The sequence below is a fragment of the Amphiprion ocellaris genome, chromosome 22 (assembly GCF_022539595.1).
Source record: "Amphiprion ocellaris isolate individual 3 ecotype Okinawa chromosome 22, ASM2253959v1, whole genome shotgun sequence".
NCBI classification, from domain to species: domain Eukaryota; kingdom Metazoa; phylum Chordata; class Actinopteri; family Pomacentridae; genus Amphiprion; species Amphiprion ocellaris.
Window position 1 is genome coordinate 1,579,540 of NC_072787.1, and position 21,302 is coordinate 1,600,841.

The window sequence follows — 21,302 nt, forward strand, 5'->3', positions numbered from 1 at the left end:
GGTGGCTTTACTTCAGGAACAACATCAGAAAGTGTTCTCTGTCTCTGTTCCTAGTCTCTCTGTCTGTTTAAGATTCAGGCATCACATCAATCAAACAGATGATTTGAGTTTAATTAAACTCTTTAGTGAGACAGTGGGGGGAGGAGATGTTGAATTACTGTCAGATTTAAGGGTGATTCGAGATAAACAACTATTAACCCTGATTCACAGACTAAAGCTTTCCAGGTGATGCTTGTCATATCAAAAGTACCAATCAGGGCGATAATAAATATTTTACTGCCAGATATTCACAATCACAGTAAAGTGAAGCGGGTCCTGCATCCTAACATCCGTCTCAGTCATCCATCTCTCAACGACGTACCCGTAAGTCTGAGGATGAATGAGGATAAATGATCTTTAACACAACCTGGTTATGGAAACACCATCTTAGCTTCACCCTGAGGTGAACAGAGGGCAGAACGGGGAGAGGGTGGGATGACAGACGAACCGACAGGCCAAAGGAATCACACAGGTGAGAGGAGGAGAATCACTGGAGATAGCTGGAAGTTTTTTAAGCAAAAAAAGACCAAACCTCAAAAGAAAGTATCAAACCAACAGTAACACAGAAGCTCAAAGCAGACCGTTCAGTGTGCTATAAAGTTGATCGCACAAGCTTGACATGCATCAAATAATTCCTGATCATAACACAACGTCTCACTGGAAAAGTCCTCCGTGCACAACTATCTACTCCAGAGCTGTCAAACTCATCTTAGTTCAGGTTCCACATTCAGCCCAATTTGATCTCAAGTGTTTCAGACCAGTAAAATCACAGCATAATAACCTATAAATAACCACAACTCCATGTTTCCTTTGTTTTAGTGCAAAAAAGTCCATTCTGAAAATATTCACATTTCAGGAATTAGCTTTTTTGTTATGATCCTGCTCCAGCCCCTGCCATTCTTTCCCCTTCTTCCTCTTTTTCCTCCTTTCTCCCTTGGGTCCTGATCTGTTTCTGTTTTGACCTGTCTCTTTGGCTCCCTCTGTCAAACCTTGACTTAAAAAGCCCACTCCAGATCCAGATGTTTTAGCCAACTATAGACCAATTTCTAACCTCCCATTTCTCTCTAAAATTCTGGAAAGAACAGTTGCAAATCAATGATGTGAACATTTACAAAGGAATAGCTTGTTTGAAGAGTTTCAGTCAGGCTTCAGAGTGCATCATAGCACAGAAACAGCTCTGGTGAAAGTTACTAATGACCTTCTCATAACGTCAGATAATGGACTGGTCTCTATACTTATTTTATTGGACCTTAGTGCAGCATTCGATACAATCGACCACAAACTTTTATTACAGTGACTAGAATATTGTATTGGCATTAAAGAGACAGCACTGGACTGGTTTAAATCCTACTTATCAGACAGGTTCCAGTTTGTGCATGTCAACAATGACTCTTCTGAGCATAACTAGGGTTAATCATGGAGTTCCTCAGGGTTCTGTCTTAGGACCAATACTGTTCACATTATACATGCTTCCCTTAGGCAATATTATTAGGAAGCACTTTATTAATTTCCATTGTTACGCTGAGGACACTCACTTGTATTTATCTATGAAGCCAGATGAAACTAATCAGCTAGCTAGACTGCAAGATTGTCCTAAGGACATAAAGACCTGGATGACCTATAATTTCTTACTACTAAATTCAGACAAGACTGAAGTCATTGTATTTGGCCCCAAACATCTTAGAGAATTGCTTTCAAAGCATATAGTTACTCTGGATGGCATTACATTGGCCTCCAGTACTACTGTGTGGAACCTCGGTGTTATCTTTGACCAGGACATGTCCTTTAACTCGCACATAAAACAAATCTGTAGGACTTCCTTTTTCCACCTGAGAAATATTGTAAAAATCAGGAACATCCTGTCTCAGAGCGATGCAGAAAAACTAGTCCATGCATTTGTTACTTCTAGGCTTGACTACTGTAATTCCTTATTATCAGGTTGTCCCAATAGCTCTCTGAAACATCTACAGCTAATCCAAAATGCTGCAGCCAGAGTACTGAAGGGAGTTAGCAAGAGAGATCATATTTCTCCTATACTGGTTTCTCTTCATTGGCTTCCTGTTAAATCTAGAATAGAATTCAAAATAGTCTGTCTGCCAGTCTTGTCCCCCTGCCAGCTTCCAGATTCCCCGTGCCTGCCTTCCTTGCCTTCTTAGTTCTGTTTTCCCTGAGTTTGTGAGTACAATCTGTTGACTTAGTTTAGTTTTTTGCTTGCGTTTTCCTAGTGTTCCACTGTAGAGTATGGTTTTGTTCTCTTGTGTATTTTGTATTTGGTTTGGTTTAGTCTTTCCCCGTAGGTTAATTCAGATTTGTAAGTTTTTTTAGTTTCACGTTTAGATCAGGTTTTTTTTCAGTTGAGACTGTTGTCTGAGGGTTGGTGTTTTCGTTAGAGGTTTAGTTTCCCCTTGTATTTTATTAGCATTTATTTGTACAAATAAATCCTGTTGTTCGACACCTGCTCTGTCTCAGCCTCATCTCTGTGCCTGCGTCTGGGTTCTCCCACCCCCCTCCTGTAACATTTTTACAAAACATCATGAACAAACTGAAATTTGTTTAGAAAGATTACTTCAATTTCAACAACATTCAGCCTCAGTTTAGCATTTCCTCATTACAACTTCCAGACGAGAGAGTGTCTAAAAAGGAACACAACTTTTAGTCACAGCTATCGGGAACTGAACCATAGAAGATTTTACTTTATGATCAAAATGACAAAAGTCAGACAAAAAAGATAAAATATTGCAAAAATGAGACACAAAACGACAAAAGAATGAGACGAACAAAACAAAAAAATTACACAAATGACACAAGCAAGAAACACAACAACAATAAAGTAGACAACACAAGGGAGACAAAACACAAAAGACACAATCGATACGCAAAATGACAAAAATGAGAAAACAAAAACATGAGACAAACGACACAAGACAAAAAAGTTACAAAGCGCACAAAAAATGGACACAAACGAGACAAAAAATGACCAAAAAAAAGGAACAAAGTGAAACAAAAATTTACAAAAAGCACAAGCGAGACAAAAGGAAACACAAAATGACAAAAACGAGCAACAAAACACGAGACAGTCTAGGATCCACCTGGTCCAGCTACAATCCACCACCATTTTGGTGCAATAATATCCAGGTTGTTGAGGTTTTGGTGCATCAATATTCAGATTTTTCTTGTTTTGGTTCAATAATATTTTGTTTTTTATTGTTTGGTTTAATAATGTTCAGGTTTTTTTATGTTTTGGTGCATTAATATTCAAGTTTTTAATGCTTTTATGAATTAATGTCTAGTTTTTTGATATGTTGGTGCAACATTATCCAGGTTTTTAGCCCTTTGAGACATCAATGTCCAGTTTTTTGATGCTTTGGTGAAATATTATCCAGGTTTTTCACATATTAGGGTGTCAGTATCCCACTGTTGGACATTTTGGTGCACCAACACTCAGGCTCTAGACATCTTAGGGTGTCTATAGACATTTTTCAGCACTGAGACACTAGACAGGGAACCCTGCTGATAAAAAGTTAACATCAGGATGCATTTGTGAGTTTTCCTGTCTGTGTCTAAGACTGAGTGATAGTCAGACAGTAAAATGAACATGGAGACAGTTTTATGCAGCCTCTGTTACAAGGCAATAACCAGTGGGATGACGGAGAATAGTAAAACTATTTACAGTAATAAAACCTGCATTCAGAGTTGAAGTTTCCCAGCTCTGCATGTAAACATCAGCTTGATTAAGAAGAGAGGGTTTGGCTGGGATGCAGTGGGAGCTGCTCAGCACGCGATGCTGCTGGAGAACGTACGAAGGTCTGGGTGTGCTCACATGTGCATGTAAATGTGAACTAAGCGGCAAAATACATGTTCCTGGGTGTCTGGATATCAGCACTCAGGGCTGTGCAATTAGAAAGGGCAGGAAAAACAAGCTGTATGTGTGCATGTATGTTACATGGACTGTTACACACTGGCTCCTATTAAAAGAGAGGGAGTGATGAGTTTACCAGTCTGACATTTAGACACACAGGATGTCAAAGTGTGAACATTTAATTACAGCATATTGTTTCGAGGAGCATTTTAGCTTGAGGACTTTAAAGATAAATAAACCCGACTTACAGCTTGGTATAAAACTGCAGTCTACCTAGAATTAACTCACACAGAAACCACCAACGTTACAATCTGTGTGTTTAACATGGAGTTACTGCAGTTTTTCACTAAATTTTGTAGAATTTCTTGGTATTAAAAAAAGTAGATATTCATGAAATTACATTATATTTGTGGATTTCATTAAATCCCCTTTCCCAAAAAATAAGTGAGAAAACAAATGAAAATTTTGTGGTTGTGCTATTGTTCACGGGCTGCACAGTGGTTTGGTGGTTAGCACTGTCGCCTCACAGCTAGAAGATCCCTGGTTCACATCCTGGCCTTCCTGGGTTCTTTCTGCATGGAGTCTCCATGTTCTCCTGTACATGTGTGGGTTCTCACCAGGTTCTCCAGATTCCTCCCACAGTCCAAAAACATGCTGAGGTTAGTTGGTGATTCTAAATCAGACCTGGGCATCCTACAGCCCGCGGGCCACATCCAGCCCGCCGGATGACCCTGACTGGCCCGTATGAGGTCACTGGAAAATATTAAAAGTCAATGCAAATATATATCATCGCAGTACATGCAAGCAATACGCCTGCACTGCTTTTATTTTGAAAGGTCTGCTAAGTTAACGTTTTTTCGCGCGTGCTTTCAGTACTTAGCATAAGTTTTATGCCAGCCCTATTCAATTAGCGGCCCGCGGGCCACATGCGGCCCGAAAGCAACCGTCGAGTGGCCCTAAAGCAACTGCCGAGTGATTGGGACTTGGGTCCGAGAAAAACAGAAAAACATCTTTCAGTAACACTGACAAGTTCTTACAAAAATTCCAACATTATTGCAAACTGAGAATGCAACACTTACCGTAACCTAGCAACTAACCCACAATGCATTGTGTTGAGGAGACGCGATTGAAAAGTTAACATTAGCAGTTCTATACAGGCGAAAATAGCAGCGTGTCTTTTTCTATCCTGAAACGACAAATCGGAGAGGAAAACCGTCGGTTTAATCCTGCGTGAACTGACAAGTATTTATTTATTTACCACCAAGTCCGAACGCCAAACCAATGCGTTTACTCTGCAACGAGTGCGTTGCAGCGCTGAAAGATTATCATGTCCGAAGACACCACATTGAAAAAACATGCCGCGTTTCGGACAAACTTTCACGACGGATGTCATGAGAGAGCGGCTATAATTCAGAGTTTGACTGCATCTTACAACCGGAGCTGTACTACAATGAAGCGGACCTGCACAGCTCAGGAAAGGGCCACGAAAAAGAGGCCGTTCACAGACTCACAAACTGTGAAGGACTGCATGTTGGCTGTCGTGGATGAAGTTTTAACGGACGATAAAGTTAAGACGAGTGTGACATCTGCTATCAAACAGGTCTGACGCGTCAAACATTCTCGCCACAGATGTCTTCGAGACATGGTAAGTGCAACAAAGCAGCGTGCTGTAGCAGACACTAAAGGTAGTTTTATGTATTTATGTGACTATTTTCTGGTCACTTATTAGAAGTTTAATATTTAAGAAAGACATTTTGTTTTGACAGTTATTTCACTTAGTTGCACTTTATTATGCACTTTGATGTCAGCTTTATTTCGTTTCAAAGGGATAGTAACTATCACTGTGCCTACTGTTTATTTTATTTTATTTTTTTTGATTATATGCACTGAAGATGTGACTGTCTCAGATGAGACCAAATATGGACAGGGACAAACTCTGTTTTTTGTTATTTCAAAAGAAGAAAAATGTCTCAAGTTCTGAAAAGTTACTGTTAAGCAAGTTACTTTTTAATGCACTTTGAGATGTGACCAAAACAAAAGATGGTGTTTCTAATCTGCACTTAGTTTTTATGTTCATATGCACCTTAACCTGTGCTTATATTTACCTATCAAAATGTGTTGAAGTTGTGTGTTTGAAATGTAAAATCTAAAGAAGCAGTATTTCAGCACAGGTTTAGTTTAAGTACTGCTCTTCTATTGTGTTTATGTCCTTTTGGATGTGGCAATACGTTTATAAACATCCAGTGTGTTTGTTATCTGATCTGTTTGTGTTTATTTTAAATGGTTAACTTTGCTCACTGTCTGCTAAAAACATCCGGCCCAGCTCATGTTCTTAGTCTGAAAATCCGGCCCGAGTCAATTTTTAATTGAATAGCCCTGGTTTATGCGCTGATTGGTTTGTTTGTTAGCTTCAGCCCGGGAAGATGTCAGCTAACGGCAAAGAAAGAAAGATTGATTGCGAATGCAGAGTTTTTAACAAGGCATGGACTTCCAAGTATTTCTTCACTGAAGTCAGAGGTAAAGCTGTGGGCTGGTTTGAGGCGAACAGGTCGCGGTGCTCAAGGATTATAATCTGAATGGACATTACGAGACCAAACATGGCGGAGAAGTACAAACATTGATTTTTTTTTTTTTTTTTTTTGGCATTTTATCGGTTTTATTGGATAGGTGCAGTGAAAGAGAGACAGGAAATGGGAGAAGAGTCGGGGCAAAACATGCAGCAAAGGGCCGCGAGCGGGAATCGAACCCGGGCCAGCTGCGTCGGTGGCCAGCCCCTGTACATAGGTCGCCCGCTCAACGCGTTGAGCTATACGGGTACCCCACAAACATTGATTGATGCAGAGCGGGGAGGATGTCTGAAGGTTTGCTAGCTAAACTGCTAAAGCAGCAATGACTTTGTTTTACCAAAGCTCACATCAAGGCATGCAGCAGGCAAGACGAGTTTTCTAATATCCTACAAAATCGCCAAAAGCAGTAAGCCATTCCCTGATGGAGAGTTTATAAAACAATGTCTGGTGGACTCTGCAGCGTTTATATGCCCGGAGAAGAAAGGAGCGTTCGTTAATGTGGCCCTTTGGAGGCGAACCGTAACGAGGCGGGTGGAGAGCAGCGCCGAGAATCTGGAGCTTCAGCTGCACAACAAAGTGGACGATTTTGACGTTTTCTCCTTGGCTCTGGACGAGAGCTGTGATGTCCGTGACACAGCCCAGTTACTCATCTTTGTACGTGGACTAACAAAAACCTTTGAGATGACGGAGGAGCTGGCAGCTGTGCAGCCAATGAAGGGAACCACGACAGTTTACTGAGGTAAATACATGCATGAACAAGCTGGGACTAAAATGGGAGAATTTGGTTGGTGTTACAACTGATGGCTGTCCAAATTTGACAGGGAAAAATGTTGGACTTTTGAAACGGATGCAAGATAAAGTGACTGAAATAAACCCAGAACAGAAACTGATATTTTTGCATTGTATTATACATCAGGAGGTGCTGTGTAAGTCAGTGCTAAAAATCAACCACGTGACTGATGTTGTAGCTAAAGTAGTTAACTTCATCAGGGCAAGAGCATTGAATTACAGACAGTTTGTTGTCTTTTTGGAGGAGATGATAGTGAACATGGTAACCTTGGTTACCAGACAGCTGTCAGATGGATCAGCCTGGACAAGATGCTTAAACGAGTTTGGGATCTGAGAGCAGAGATTCAAGAGTTGGACATTGTACATCATTGTGTTGTGTAATTTACTGTTTATATTGAGATATATTGAACATTGCTGTAAGTGTAGTGGGTAGCTGTTGTCTTTCTTTATGCTTCACAGTCATCTTAATGTATATTTAGAAAAACTGACAACACCTCATAGCGTTCATGATGAACAAAAACTGACATGATAAGGCAAGTTTCAAATCTCTGCCAGCTGATGGTCATATTGTTGTAGAATAAATTCTGAGTGATGGCTTACTTACTTCATTTGTAAAAACAGTGACTGCTGAAAAGTAATTAAAGCACTTGGAAAATCAGTTTCACATTTTAAGTATGTCTTTATGACAGTAAATATCTACAACTCAATAGGCAGCAATCATAGTTTGAATGAAAAAACAAAATCTTTCATTAAATAGTTGTGTTCTGTGTTCCACATGTTCATTATATCATTGTATTGTTTCATTTACTGTTTTTATTGAGATATATATTGAGCAGAGCTTTTAAGTGTACTGGTCCGGCCCTTAACAACCGTCAGAGTTTCTCATGTGGCCCCGCATGAAAATTAATTGCCCACCCCTGTTCTAAATTGTCTGTAGGTGTGAATGTGAGTGTGATTGTTTGTCTCTGTGTATCCCTGTGATAGACTGTTACCTGTCCAGGTGTCCCCTGCCTTCACCCTCAGTCAGCTGGGATAGACTCCAGCCCCCCATGACCCTAATGAGGATTAAACGGTGAATAGATAATGGATGGATGCTATTGTTCACATAATAACTCCATGTCTGTTTTTGTAATTTTTTTGATATTTTAATATTAGAGATTTTTATTCAACGCACATAAGTAATAGGTGGTAGTGAGTCTGGGCAGGTGTGATTTAATGAGCTGGTCTTCAGATTTGTCCTTACGGTGAATTATTGTGCTCGCTCAGGCTGAACAATCCTGCGGCTGTTGGGGCTCTGGGTCCACATTAAGCTAGCTTTCATGCATGGATGCATTTAGTGCAGGTGAAAATAAAGGATTTCACTCCTACATCTGTAAGAAAAAAGCATGGTCCTGTGTAGTGAAGATTGTGTTTCCAGGGTTCTGGAGTTCCAGATGTGTGAACCAGGTGTGAGTCTGACAGCAGGTGCAAGCAGCTGCTTCAGTTCCATCATCAAACCACCTGGAGCAACGGCCTCAGATCTGAGATTCAGCCAGAGGAAAACCCTGATAATAAGAATCTGTGCTAACTTCAGCATGAACCCTCCAGTTGGCCTCATTTACGGGCACCGAAAAATAGTTTCCTTGTCTGAAAAAAATTCAAAAATTCAGCAAAAAAATTCCCTACATTTCAGAAAATTTGCAAAACCTTCAGGGAGTAAATTCCAGTAATTCCTTAAAAGCTTTTGCTGTTTTTTGTCCTTTTTTTTGTCTGATTGTTGTCGTTTGTCTCGTGTTTTGTCGTTTTGTGATTCCTTTTCGTCTGGTTTGTGTTTCTTGTCTTATTTTTGTCATTTTGTGTTTTGCTTTATTAGTTGTTTTGTGTATTGATTGTGTCGTTTTGTGTTTTTTGTCTTGCTTGTGTTGTTTGTCTACTTTGCTGTTGTTTTGTTTCTCGCTTGTGTTATTTGCTATCATGATCCCTGCTCCAGCTCCTGTTTCTCTCCTTTATTCTTCCTCCTGGTCTCTCTGTATCTGTCTCTCTCTTTTGATCTGTCTCTCTTTGGCTGTCTGTCTGTCTGTCTGTTATCTCTCCCTCCTGTCTCTCTCTCCCTGTCACTCGCCCTCCCTGCATCACCTGCTTCACCTGCCTGCATTCAGCTGATGACTGCAGGTGACTTGCATTGCAGTAATCAGCTCACCTGCCCACAATCTCACCTGCTCACTGTTTAAGCCTTGTTCATTCACATACTCTCTGCCGGATCATAAAGACTCACATCCCCACTTTTGGACTTGGTTTTCCCCCCTGGATTACCCCACATAGACTCTGATCTTCTCCCTGATTCTCCCCAGCCTTACTTCTGTCTCCAGCCTGTTTGTCCTGTCCCATCTCCTTCTGCTCCTGGATTCCCTCAGCTGTTTTCCCCCTCTGTGTTCAGTTTCCCCCATCTTGTGAGCACCCCTCTGGAGCTTAGTTTTGTTAATTCACTTTAGTTTTGTAGACTTCCGTTTTTTTTGTATTCGCAGTGTTGGTTTGTAGAGTTTAGAGTAGTTTGGTTTTGTTCTGTCCCCCCTAGTTCAGTTCTCCATTTATGTATTTTGGTTTAGTTATTTGGTTAAATAAAACTCTTTCATTTATTCACTTGTCTGCCACTTTTCTGTGTCTGCGCTTGGCTTCTCTAGCTCCCCCGTAACATTTGTATAATTTTTTTGTTTTGTTTCATGTCGTTTGTCTCATTTTTTTGTGTGTGTATGTCTCATTTTTATCATTATGCATCTCATTTTTGCAATTTTTTTTGGTCTTTTTTTGTCATTTTGATCTTCAAGTAAAATCCTCTATCATCAGTTCCAGATGACTAAATGTTGTGTTCCTTTGTAGACACTGATCTGGAAGTTGTAATGTGCAAATGATAAACTGAGGCTGAATGTTGTCGAAATTGAATTTATTGTTCTTAAGAAATTTCAGGTTGTTCATAATGTTTTGTAAAAAGATAATTCCTGAAATGTGAATATTTTCAGAATGTATTTTTTTGCACTAAAACAAAGGAAAAAAACTGGAGTTGTGGTCATTTATCGGTTATTATGCTGTGATTAAACTGGTCCGGTCCACTGGAGATCAAACTGGGCTGAATGTGGAACCGGAACTAAAATGAGTTTGACTCCCCTGCTCTAGTGTATATACAGACTTTTTTTTTTTTTTTTTTAATCTAGTTTATGGTGTATTCTTGATTCTCAACCTGCAAGTTACACCTAAAATCAAAACAGAAGCTCCATGACTTTCCAATAGAAGGACGCTGTTACATTCATCCACCTAACATTATATGCAGATTGTGTCTAAGCATGTGATAGAATCCTTTCTGCTCTTCTGTACCTACAGTGCTGCAAACATATCTTCTGTGCATTTTGTGTGTTCGTCTTATGTGTCTGCATCTGTCATCTAAACCACACACTGTTTCTATTTACACAGAACAATGTTTGAGCTGCTCTCTCTGGTGTAAAACCTCAGACAGTTTAGTAATACTGTAAGTCTAGAGATGAATTTTAATCCCAATCTTTTGTTTCAAATACAAGTCAAGCTCCGAATACACTGGATCCTATCAATGTAAATCCTGTCACATACATTGTTCTGTGTGAATTTGTAGTTTAAGGCCATCTGACAAAACTCCCTCAAGAGCCACAAAAGACAATACATTACAATCTGAAGAGGAAGAGTACCCTGAGTGACTACTTAACTGACTGGCATTTAGAATAGGTGGTGCGGTCTTCAATAGTCAGTATAAATGTGTTTCTGAAGAGAAAAGTTCCCAGTGGAGTCTTGATGTTCACTGCTGAAGGAACTTGTGGGCCAACTGAGGGCAGCCTGAACCTTTGTTCATGAACAACTCCCAGAAGAACCTCTTTCTGGCCTGTTTTAAGGGTAAAATAAGTCCTTTCTCCAGCAGATGTACTGCAGACGAAGAATCAGGACACATTTTTTTTCTGCCCTTTCAGTGTCCTTGTAGCAGTATTCTCTCTAACTGCCATCAATAGTTTAAAATCTGTCATATAGTCTAACAAAACAAAAGTTTATTGTTTTATTTCCTAGTTGATCATAGAACTAGAGTTACATCCAGCCACTGCTATCTGTCATTGTTGGGTTGGATTCACTAATGATCAGGGTACCGTGCACCGACCCCAGGTTCCTGCAGTGTAAAGACGCCTTTTGTTTTCTAGCAGTAATTTAAAGCTGTTTTCTTCTATTGTTGTCTTGTAGGGAATTGCACTCAACATGTTGAAGCTGAAGGATATAAACAACATACTGTGATGAATAAATGCAAACATATCTGGTCCACAGGGTCTCCTTAATTTGTTCTTTGGAAAATGATTGTTTCTGTCGAGTTTAATTGGCACAACATTCATTTTCCAGAACAGAGGCTTCGCAGAGAAATATAATCAATAACATCACATAAGAAACAGAAAATATGTGTGACAGCTGGAAATATGCTTTCTGTTTTTCTAAACAATAGGTGATGGTGTTTACACCCCTGAAAGTCACTGCAACGACAAGTCATCAGAGAATCTGTACATCATTCGGTAGAATATGGATTGAAATAATGTCAGCCAGTATTGTCTGTATATTCTATGAAGTCAGTGAGTTCATTTAATGGAACCTGATTCATATTCAGATAGCCGGAGGACTGCTTCATGTGCTCTGGTGTAGTTGTGTGTGTGTTTGTGGGCAGAGGGTTTACTAGCACACAGCAGCATTTAACAGCAGCTATTAATCTGAGCTCTTGTGTTTATGTCCTGATTACACTTTCCTTCAAACCTTTATGGGACCACTTACAGGAGAACACTGGGGCTGAGTTTATTGTGAATACATTCTGTTAGCAGCACTGAGTCAATTCCACTCTGACGACTTGTATTATTACAGAGGTGTATCCATATATTGAACATATGATCTGCAATATAATCAGAATCAACTCACCGAGGCACCCTGAGCTCCAGCAGCACCAGCTGGTCCAGCATCGCCCTTTTCTCCCTGAGGACACAACACATACGTTTACTGCTGCTTTTAGCAATGACTTCTATAAAATGATAGCATTTGTAGTACCACACACATGTGTAGTAGGACTCCCCCAGCACCTGCATAAACACACACACACACACACACACACACACACACACACACACATATATAAATTCTAAGTTAAAAAAATGTAAAAATAATAATATATATGTATATATAATCTGGAAAACCCAATACAGAAAAAATGCAAAAATAATACATATTTATTTAGATATAAATAATAAAAAAAAAATGTAAAAAGTATGATGTAGTATTTTTGCAACAGTGGGTTTTTACAGGGAACTGTAGTCCAGTGATAGACTGGTGACCTGTCCAGGGTGTCTAAGCCAGCTGGGATAGACTCCAGCCCCCTGCCACCCTACAGAGGGTTAAGCGCTGGATAGATAATGGATGGAGTGAACTGTTAGGGTCTGGCATGTCATCAGTTAACCTCCTGCAGCGGTTCTGTACTGTTCTGTGGTCAGAAATCTCACAACGAACCAACGGCTTGTTAAACATAACATGAAAAGCAACAAACAAACACATTGTAAGCCACAACACAACATGCAAATAAAGTTTTAACCATCTGTAAGACACCAAACCCCTCAGAGCTCTCTGTGCTGTTTAACTACGTTTGCTGACTGCACTGCGATTCAAGTGGTATGTGAACTGGTTCCAGTATGAACCAGTGTAATACACTGGAACTGGCAGCTTACATGTGAAACAAGCTGTAAAATGTATTCTGGTGCTGTAGGCCATTCATTTGTTCAGTTACATGATATTGTCTGCAGAACTGTGACACAGAGCTGCTCATTATACCGACGTATGTGACAGGAATGTGTTGGTTTTGACGTTGAACGCAGTTATTGTTGTATTTGTGATGGAACACCATCACAAACACAACAATAACTGCTTTTAAATGTCTACTTTAACCATCAGTTAGATGTTGTTGCTCTATTTTACTGTTTAGTTGTCATTTTAACTTGGTTTCTCTTGGATTCAGTGTGTAGAAGTGGTTGAATATTTTATGTTTTTCTCTCTTTTAAAAAAAATAGACAAAATTCAATCACATATTTCTATCCATCTCTCAGTACTTTCCAACTTAGCTTCCCTCTCTGTGACTCTCAGCCTAAAGCCAACTGCTTCCTACTGCAGACATGACCCTACTTAAAACAGGCCTGAAGAGCTGTAACTGCTTTTACTCTTAAAGCGGGATTTACAATGAGTATTTGAGGTTACAGAACAGTTTATGTGCCGTTGAATCAAAATAAACTACGCTGCAAGATTTCCTGGTAATGAAGGAACATCGCACCCAGTAAAACAGTGATGCGTTTTAATAGTTTTTGGACTATATTAACAAATTACATACCTGGCTCTGATACACATACAGTACCTGATAGTAATCTACAACCACTGTTGGTATATGTCCAGACTTATCCTTTAAGGTACATGCCATGCCTCTTTTTCCTCCCTAATATTTCCAGTCTGTTCATGTGCCTTTACATTTTACTGCACTTCTTCAAATCTTAAATATGGTCACAGACATTTCCTGTCTTAACCACTGCAGGTGTAAAATTACTCAAACAAGATGACAGATTCTTCACAGGTCACAAATATGGCTCAGACTGAAATATCTGTAACTTCTGGATAGATTACGTTGTAACATGATGCAGATTTTAAAGGGCCCTGAAGGTCAAAGGTTTTGAATGATCAACTGACTTCAGCCAACTGATATTTTTTGACTGAAATGTCTCAGCAACTACTTGATGGATTGCTACTATTCTGATAAGAGACCAACACAAGATGACCTGTATCAACCTTAACGATCACTGACTAACATGCTAAATTAATGGCCACCTTCTCTGCTGTGAGAATGTTCACATGCCGATATTAGCATTTAGCTCAAAGCATTGTTCTTACTGTATGACTAGAGAGCTGCTTGTAAACTAAACTGTAAACTAAAGATGTTTTATTGGTTTAAATAAAAAATACAAATGTACCAAAGAACTCGACATGAAAAAAACAATACAGTTAAACAACATGAATAAAAAGATGTTTGTGTTCCAACTAATTTAGACGTGTACGTGTACTTAACTAAGACCATATTGTGTGAATATATGGTCCTAAAATGTCTTTTAATTGGTCGACCTCAGACAAAGTCCTGTGCAGTAATTTGTGTTGACTGGCTCTCGACATGAGCAAGGATGAGGCCTTCCTGTTAACCTGGACCTGTCTGTGGCTTCCATGCCCTGCAGTGCTTCAAGTATGACACCATGAGGTTTCAAACACCTTTTTTCTGTTCAAGCGCTCTGCAGACACAGAGGTTATCCGGTTCCACCAACATATGTTTTAAGTGCAAAGATCTGCATGCTGGCAGTGAGGAAACAACTGAATTAGCTCTCCACTGCGTCTGTTTTCTTTTGAAGTGTCTCGCCGCACTACGCACATAAACCCATGAGAGCAGCAGACCTCATAATTACACAGCCAAGACGCCCACCACAGCCCAATAAATGACAAGATGACATAAATCTGTGGATTTCTAGAACAAGAGAAAATAGACAAGTGCACAGAAGCTGCTCTTCCATGGTCCTTTTATGTAAGCAGACTAATTCACCACTTCACCCTGCCACATATTGTTAAGGACTGAACGGACTGTGACAGGTTCACATCTCTGAGCTAAACTACACTTGGAAAAGATCTCTGGTTGGAGATCTGAAAAAATGTCAATAAAAGATAAAGGCAGCTAGCAGAGCAATACAAGAACACAAAACAGAATCTGCCTGACCACTTCCTCTTACTTCCTCCTACTTCTTCCATTGCTCCATGGTCCAGTTCTGATGCTCATTATTGGTGCTTTCAGCAGTGCACAGGGGTCAGCATGGACACCCTGACTGGTCTGCATCCATGCAGCTCCATACACAACAAACTGATGCACTGTGTTCTGACACCTTTCTATCAGAACCAGCATTAACTTCTTCAGTAATCTGAGCAACAGTAGCTCATCTGTTGGATCTGACCACATGGACCAGCCTTCCTCCCCACATGCATCAATGAACCTTGACTTCCCATGACCCTGTCTCTGGTTCACCACTGTTCCTTCCTTGGACCACTTTTGATAGATCCTGACCACTGTAGACCAGGAACATCCCACAAGAGCTGCAGTTCTGGAGATGCTCTGATCCAGTTGTCTATCCATCACTATTTGGTCCTTGTCAAACTCACTCAAATCCTTATGCTGCCCATTTTTCCTGCTTCTAACATCAACTGTGAGGACAAAATGTTCACTTGCTGACTAATATCTTCAACCCACTAACACAGTGGTTCTCAAATTTTTTCTGTCGGGCCCCCCTTTGGAGGACAAAAAACTTCCGTGCCCCCCCAATAACTTTGTGCGTATATATATATATATATATATATATATATATATATATATATATATATATATATATATATATATATATATATATATATATATGAAACTGTGAAAACATGAATATGCAGGGCTGTGTTATTTTATCTGATTCCATTTTGTTGTTTTTCACAGTAAAGATCAGGGGTGTCAAACTCATTTTATTCCAGGGACCACATAAACCCCAATCTGATCTCCAGTGGGCCCCACCAGTAAAATCACAGCATAATAACCTATAAATAACCACAACTTCAACTTTTCCCCTTTGTTTTAGTTTAAAAAAAGTACATTCTGAAAATGTTCACATTTAATGAAGTATCTTTTTACAAAATATTATGAACCTGAAATTTGTTAAGGAAAACAAGTTCAATTTCAACAGTAGCCTATTATGCCTCAATTCACCATTTACACATGCATTGTAACTGCCAGATAACAGTTTATCTACAAAAACACAAAACATTCAGTCACAGGTATCTGGAACTGAACAATCTAGTATTTTACTTCATGATCAGAACAACTTGTCAAATTCTAGAAATTATTTTAAATTTACAATTTTACAAATTTACAATTTTACAAATTTACAATTTACAGTTAATGTTGTAATTTTTTATCATTTGTAAAGTCGTCCCACGGGCCGAAATGGACCATCTGGTGGGCTGGTTTTGGCCCACAGGCCGTATGTTTGACATTGCTGGTAAAAATAATCGGAGGAGATGAGCCGAGTATGTGACGTGATCAAGTACGCTGGTGTTCCGACTGCACATTAACGATGTGTTCTCCCGTTCTCAGGAGTCTGTACTTCGGAGTCTGAACGGCCAGTGCATATACCATAGATATATGTACAAGATCATTATTATTAATATTTTTTTATATCTATGGCATATACAGTCTATGGGGCCAGCACAATTTCAGTATTGTTGTACGCCGCGAAAAACAGGCCGACGTTAAAACAATAGTTCAGCTAATTAGTTCCGTGTTAAAGGACCTTTTCCTCCCAGTCGCCCGCGCCCCACCCCGACATGCCTCTGCGCCCCCCCAGGGGGGCGCGCCCCACTATTTGAGAAACACTGCACTAACAGGAGCCATGATGAAGAGATAATCAGTGTTATTCACTTCACCATGATGTTCTGTCTGATCGGTGTATCTTCAAGGTTTGGTTTAAGAGTGAGACAGAACATGACAGTGTTGGGTATTTCAGTTCTACGTTAGCAGGGATTTGCACTATGTACCTAAATGTTGGGATAAACAAGAAAGAGATTAATTGACTGACCACCAATCTACATTCCAAACCTCACCAATGGTCCTGACTTTTAGAGGATCATTCGGATATCTGACAGGATGTTATGATCTGGCAGACCCAGACCATGATGGAGAGACTATATATCACTTGTGATTTGAGAACACTTTGGAATCTCCCAAGGTGGAAGAGCTGAAACAAGTGGCTAGGTATTGTGACACCTGGGTGCTTTCCTTCAACTCCTGCCTTGATGAATCGATTCCAGATAAGCTACAAGGAATAATGATAAATGATTAAAAGACTGAAACAGCCAGCAGGAGGAATCCGTTTTCTTTGAAGGCTGTGTTGTAGATCAGGAGGATAGGCTGCTGCTCCTTCATCTTAAAAGAAGCCAGTTGAGGTGGTTGTGGCAACTCAAAAGGATTCCTCCCGGCCTAATGTTAGTGGTTTCTTGGCCCATCCAACTGGCAGGAGACCCCAGGATATACCCAGAACATGCTAGTTAGATTATATATCTGGCCAGGGAATGCCTTGGGATCCCTGGGAGGGGCTGGAGGATGTGGCAGGGAGATGTTGTAGGGAAGTGTTTGATGTTGCATCAGATGTCTCCCTGCTGAGGGTACTATATTTGTCAGTGTGCATAAATGCACATGAAGGTTTTATTTTTAGATACCAGGTATGACATTATATGATGTTGGAGAATCGAGATAGTGAATCAGGTGTCTATGATCTTACATCTATGATCTTAAACATACTGTTACCAAGAACTTACTGCCAACTGCAATCAGAAAGAGCAAGTGCAAGTATATAATACAGGCTGCTTATTAGGCCGTGCTGGTCACACAGTAAAGAAGTACTTAAGGGTCAGCTTTATTAAGGGTTTTAAACAACGTTTTTCCACTCAGGAAATAATCCTAATAACTTGGAAACATGCTGTGGATGGAGTAATAGGGACATTGCTTCTGGAAAAAGATGCTGTAGTTTTTCAGTGCTGTGATCACCAAACTAAATTCCACCCATCTCTATATTTTTTAAAAGGGCAGAAACACTGAACTTCTTACAAATCCTCCCACCTTGATTCCTGCAACAGCCTTTTAACTTGGCTGAACCAGTAATTTTAGATTGAATTTAAGATTTTGCTGATTAAATTTAAGGGCTTTATGGCTTCTCTCCCAGAAATATCCTCCATCCATCATCTATACACCGCTTAATCCTCATTAGGGTCATGGGGGGCTGGAGTCTATCCCAGCTGACTGAGGGTGAAGACAGGGGACACCTGGACAGGTAACAGTCTATCACAGGGCTACACATAGAGACAAACGATCACACTCACATCAAACACGAACATTTGCAAAAAATTCATAAATTCTTGAGTGTCTCTGACTACAAGTGTAATCGAAAGTAAACCTCAAGAGACACGGTGCAATATATTTTTTGGCCCCTCACTTGTTCTACCATCTTCCTTTCCTGCCCCGCAGAACATTTAGAGTACCAGCCAGCTGCTACAGGACTGACTGTCATAACAGGAAAAGAAGGGAAAACAGACTGTCAGTGCAGACTTGGCTGATTAACCAGAACCTGAAATGATGTCAGTTTACTCCAGGAATCATGTCGGTGCAGTTCACTAGCATGAACAGCATAATCACTGTGTTTGCTTTAGGCTGCATGTCAGTGTGTGTCAGAGGAGACACCTCATTTGAATCACTTTGTCATTTTCTAATCGTTCAAATTCAGAGTGGAAGGTAAAGTCCACATGCATGCTTTGTTGAAAAACAAAGTTAAGTTCATTCATTTTTAGATTCTGCATCCAGTATATATAACTTTAGCAGCCACAGCTCTGTAGCCATAAATGTGAAGATACTGAAGTCATGTGTCCAAATGCATTAGGATTAAATAATCTTTCGTGCATTTGCTTTGCTAGCCTTTAAAATGTTTAAATATCATTATTTCAGTAAAAATACTGGACTCTGCTCGTTTTCTTTTACGAGTGTAATGTAAAATCACCAAAGATTTCTAAAATTCCACATTTCCATTAAAATATACAGAGGGCATGACTTCCTGGCAGCATGGTGTTCTGTTAGTTAGGTTAATTAAAACTTAGCACAATATGAACCTACATTTGTATCTGATTACATTGAATTAAAATCACTAAAATACATTTTTAAAATTAAAAATGTATCGTAAGTTTCTTACAAATATAACTGCAAAAAGAAAAAAGAACAAACACCATATTATTACTGCATTATTATTACACTTATTTTGTGATTCCACAAACAGTGGCATTAAATTAAAGTATTTGCATGTACATAATTTTAATAATGAAATATCATTTCTTTTATGCAACTTTTACTTTAACACTTGTTGTTTTTTTAAATATTTCAATCGCGTTGTAGTTTTATTTCTGATAATTACCCACCTAATATTGGTAGTTACATACATCATTTTACAACTGTTTTAAATCAAATATCCTGCTTTTATTCTTATTGTCAAACAGCCTGTTTTTTAGTCTTAGTTTCACTCTGACTAACTTCTACACATACATTCTTTACCTTCACAGTGTTCTTATGAGTTGTTAAAGTGAGCCTTCAGTTCATTAATTTGTGTTCCTGGTTCACCACATCAGTGTTTTCCTTCTCAACCACGAGACCCCCGGTGGTTCAGTACATCTGTCACTGTGGTGAACAACTGATGGTTTGGAGGGCTAGCAGCCGGAGGGATGGAGAAGCTGTAACTTCCATGTATATTTAGGAGGTCTCTGAACTCGTTTTTAAATTACAAGCAGAGGGGTTAAAAATAAATTCAACTGAAACACACACTGGATTCCTTTTGATTTGTATAAGAGGACTTTTGTCATCTGTCTGCTCATGTAAGCAGAATGATTGAAGGAAACTGTTCCTTTGACCTTGATAACACACTTCTGCTCATGGTATTTACGGTTTCTCAAACAAACAGAGGGCAGAAAATTCCCCATTTTAAACACTAAACTTCTTCTCAAATGTCTCCTCACAGATAACAGTTGAACAATTAGTAATTACAGGGATGCAACATGTGACATACGGTATCTTTATCTGCCTCTGGAATGAAAACCTCACACAGCTTCCATAATTCTGGGTGTAGAAAACTCTGTGCCTGATAATAAGAGGCCTAGGTCTACCACAAAGCTGATCATTTTTAACTGACTACACTCGAGCGTGAAACATCAAATCTTAAATTGTTTGAAAGTTGCTGTACAGTATAATGCCTAAAGACAGCCGATTTATGTGTGTGATTAAAGGCTACACTGACAGCCTGAAGCCTTTAACCGTATATCTAAGTCTAGCCTCATTAACATTCAATGGAGCTGCCATGGATGGGTGAACAGAGATTCTTTACAGTTGATGAGTGAGGCTTCCTGAGGCGGTGACCACACTGAGAGCTCATTTGGAACACATCTGTTGTTTTTTTATTTTTTACTACTGTACTATCAGTGGGTGTTCACTCCCTGGAAGTTGGATGAGAACTGAGCTTACAGTTCAGACAGTTTGCTACTTAACAGTTTATTCAGGTTATTAGTGAGCATTTTCCACTTATTTCTCTAATGCTTTAAATGCTATTTGACTGAACCACCATTTAAACTAATATACCATGTGGTGACTGGAGAATGTAAACTCCTCCTCAGGTCATTAGAATCCCCAATTTCCCACAAACAATACTGAGGACAAGAACTTTGTGTAGTGCTGTAGTTATGGGCCTGATCACAGACTACACAGACATAAGCTCCACCACTCCAAGCCTTCCAAGTCTTTAACTGCAATAACAAAATGCTGTTGAAAGTTCTGAGTCACCACTGAGGACATTAACATGGATACCACGTATGATCAGGTTTTTGTGAACGTAAACATCAGATCCTAATTTAAGAAACTAGGATCAGCCTTTATCCTGACTTTGAGACGCCTGAATCTGCTCGCTGAAAGTAAAAACATGAATACACTGACTGATTCAAGTCTGTAGTCAACATGTTAGAAATTTCCCAACATGTGTAGTTGAAAATAGTGAAGAAACATGACCAGTGTATGACACTAGTTAGAATTATATATCTTCAACCGCTGATCCTTTGTGCTGTGTGCTGGTAAAACCCACAGTCTGACACCAGTTGACATGGAAGTCATGAACATTTCCAGGTGGAGTCTAACTGACTTGGACTCTTTCAAGTTTTCCCCTTGTCTCTGATCATGTTTGTGGGGTAAAGAGGGTGTCCAATTTCGGAACACTTACAGCTTTTTGCAGATGACATTGTTCTGTTGACTTTATTAAGAAAAGACCTTCAGTACACACTTGGATGGTTTGTACCTCCAAGTTTGATGCTATGCTTGTCTGTTAAAGACTTGTGGACTGCTT

General features: G+C 39.6%; 1 protein-coding gene across 1 annotated transcript in view; it reads right to left on the reverse strand.

Moving 5' to 3' along the window:
* Positions 1–21,302, reverse strand: part of si:dkey-225n22.4 (collagen alpha-1(XXI) chain) — a 93,624-nt gene that overhangs the window by 38,106 nt on the left and 34,216 nt on the right. The window contains exon 19 of the mRNA XM_023265456.3: positions 12,199–12,252. Coding sequence (XP_023121224.1) covers positions 12,199–12,252 — 54 coding nt within the window. The remainder of the gene's footprint in view (positions 1–12,198; positions 12,253–21,302) is intronic.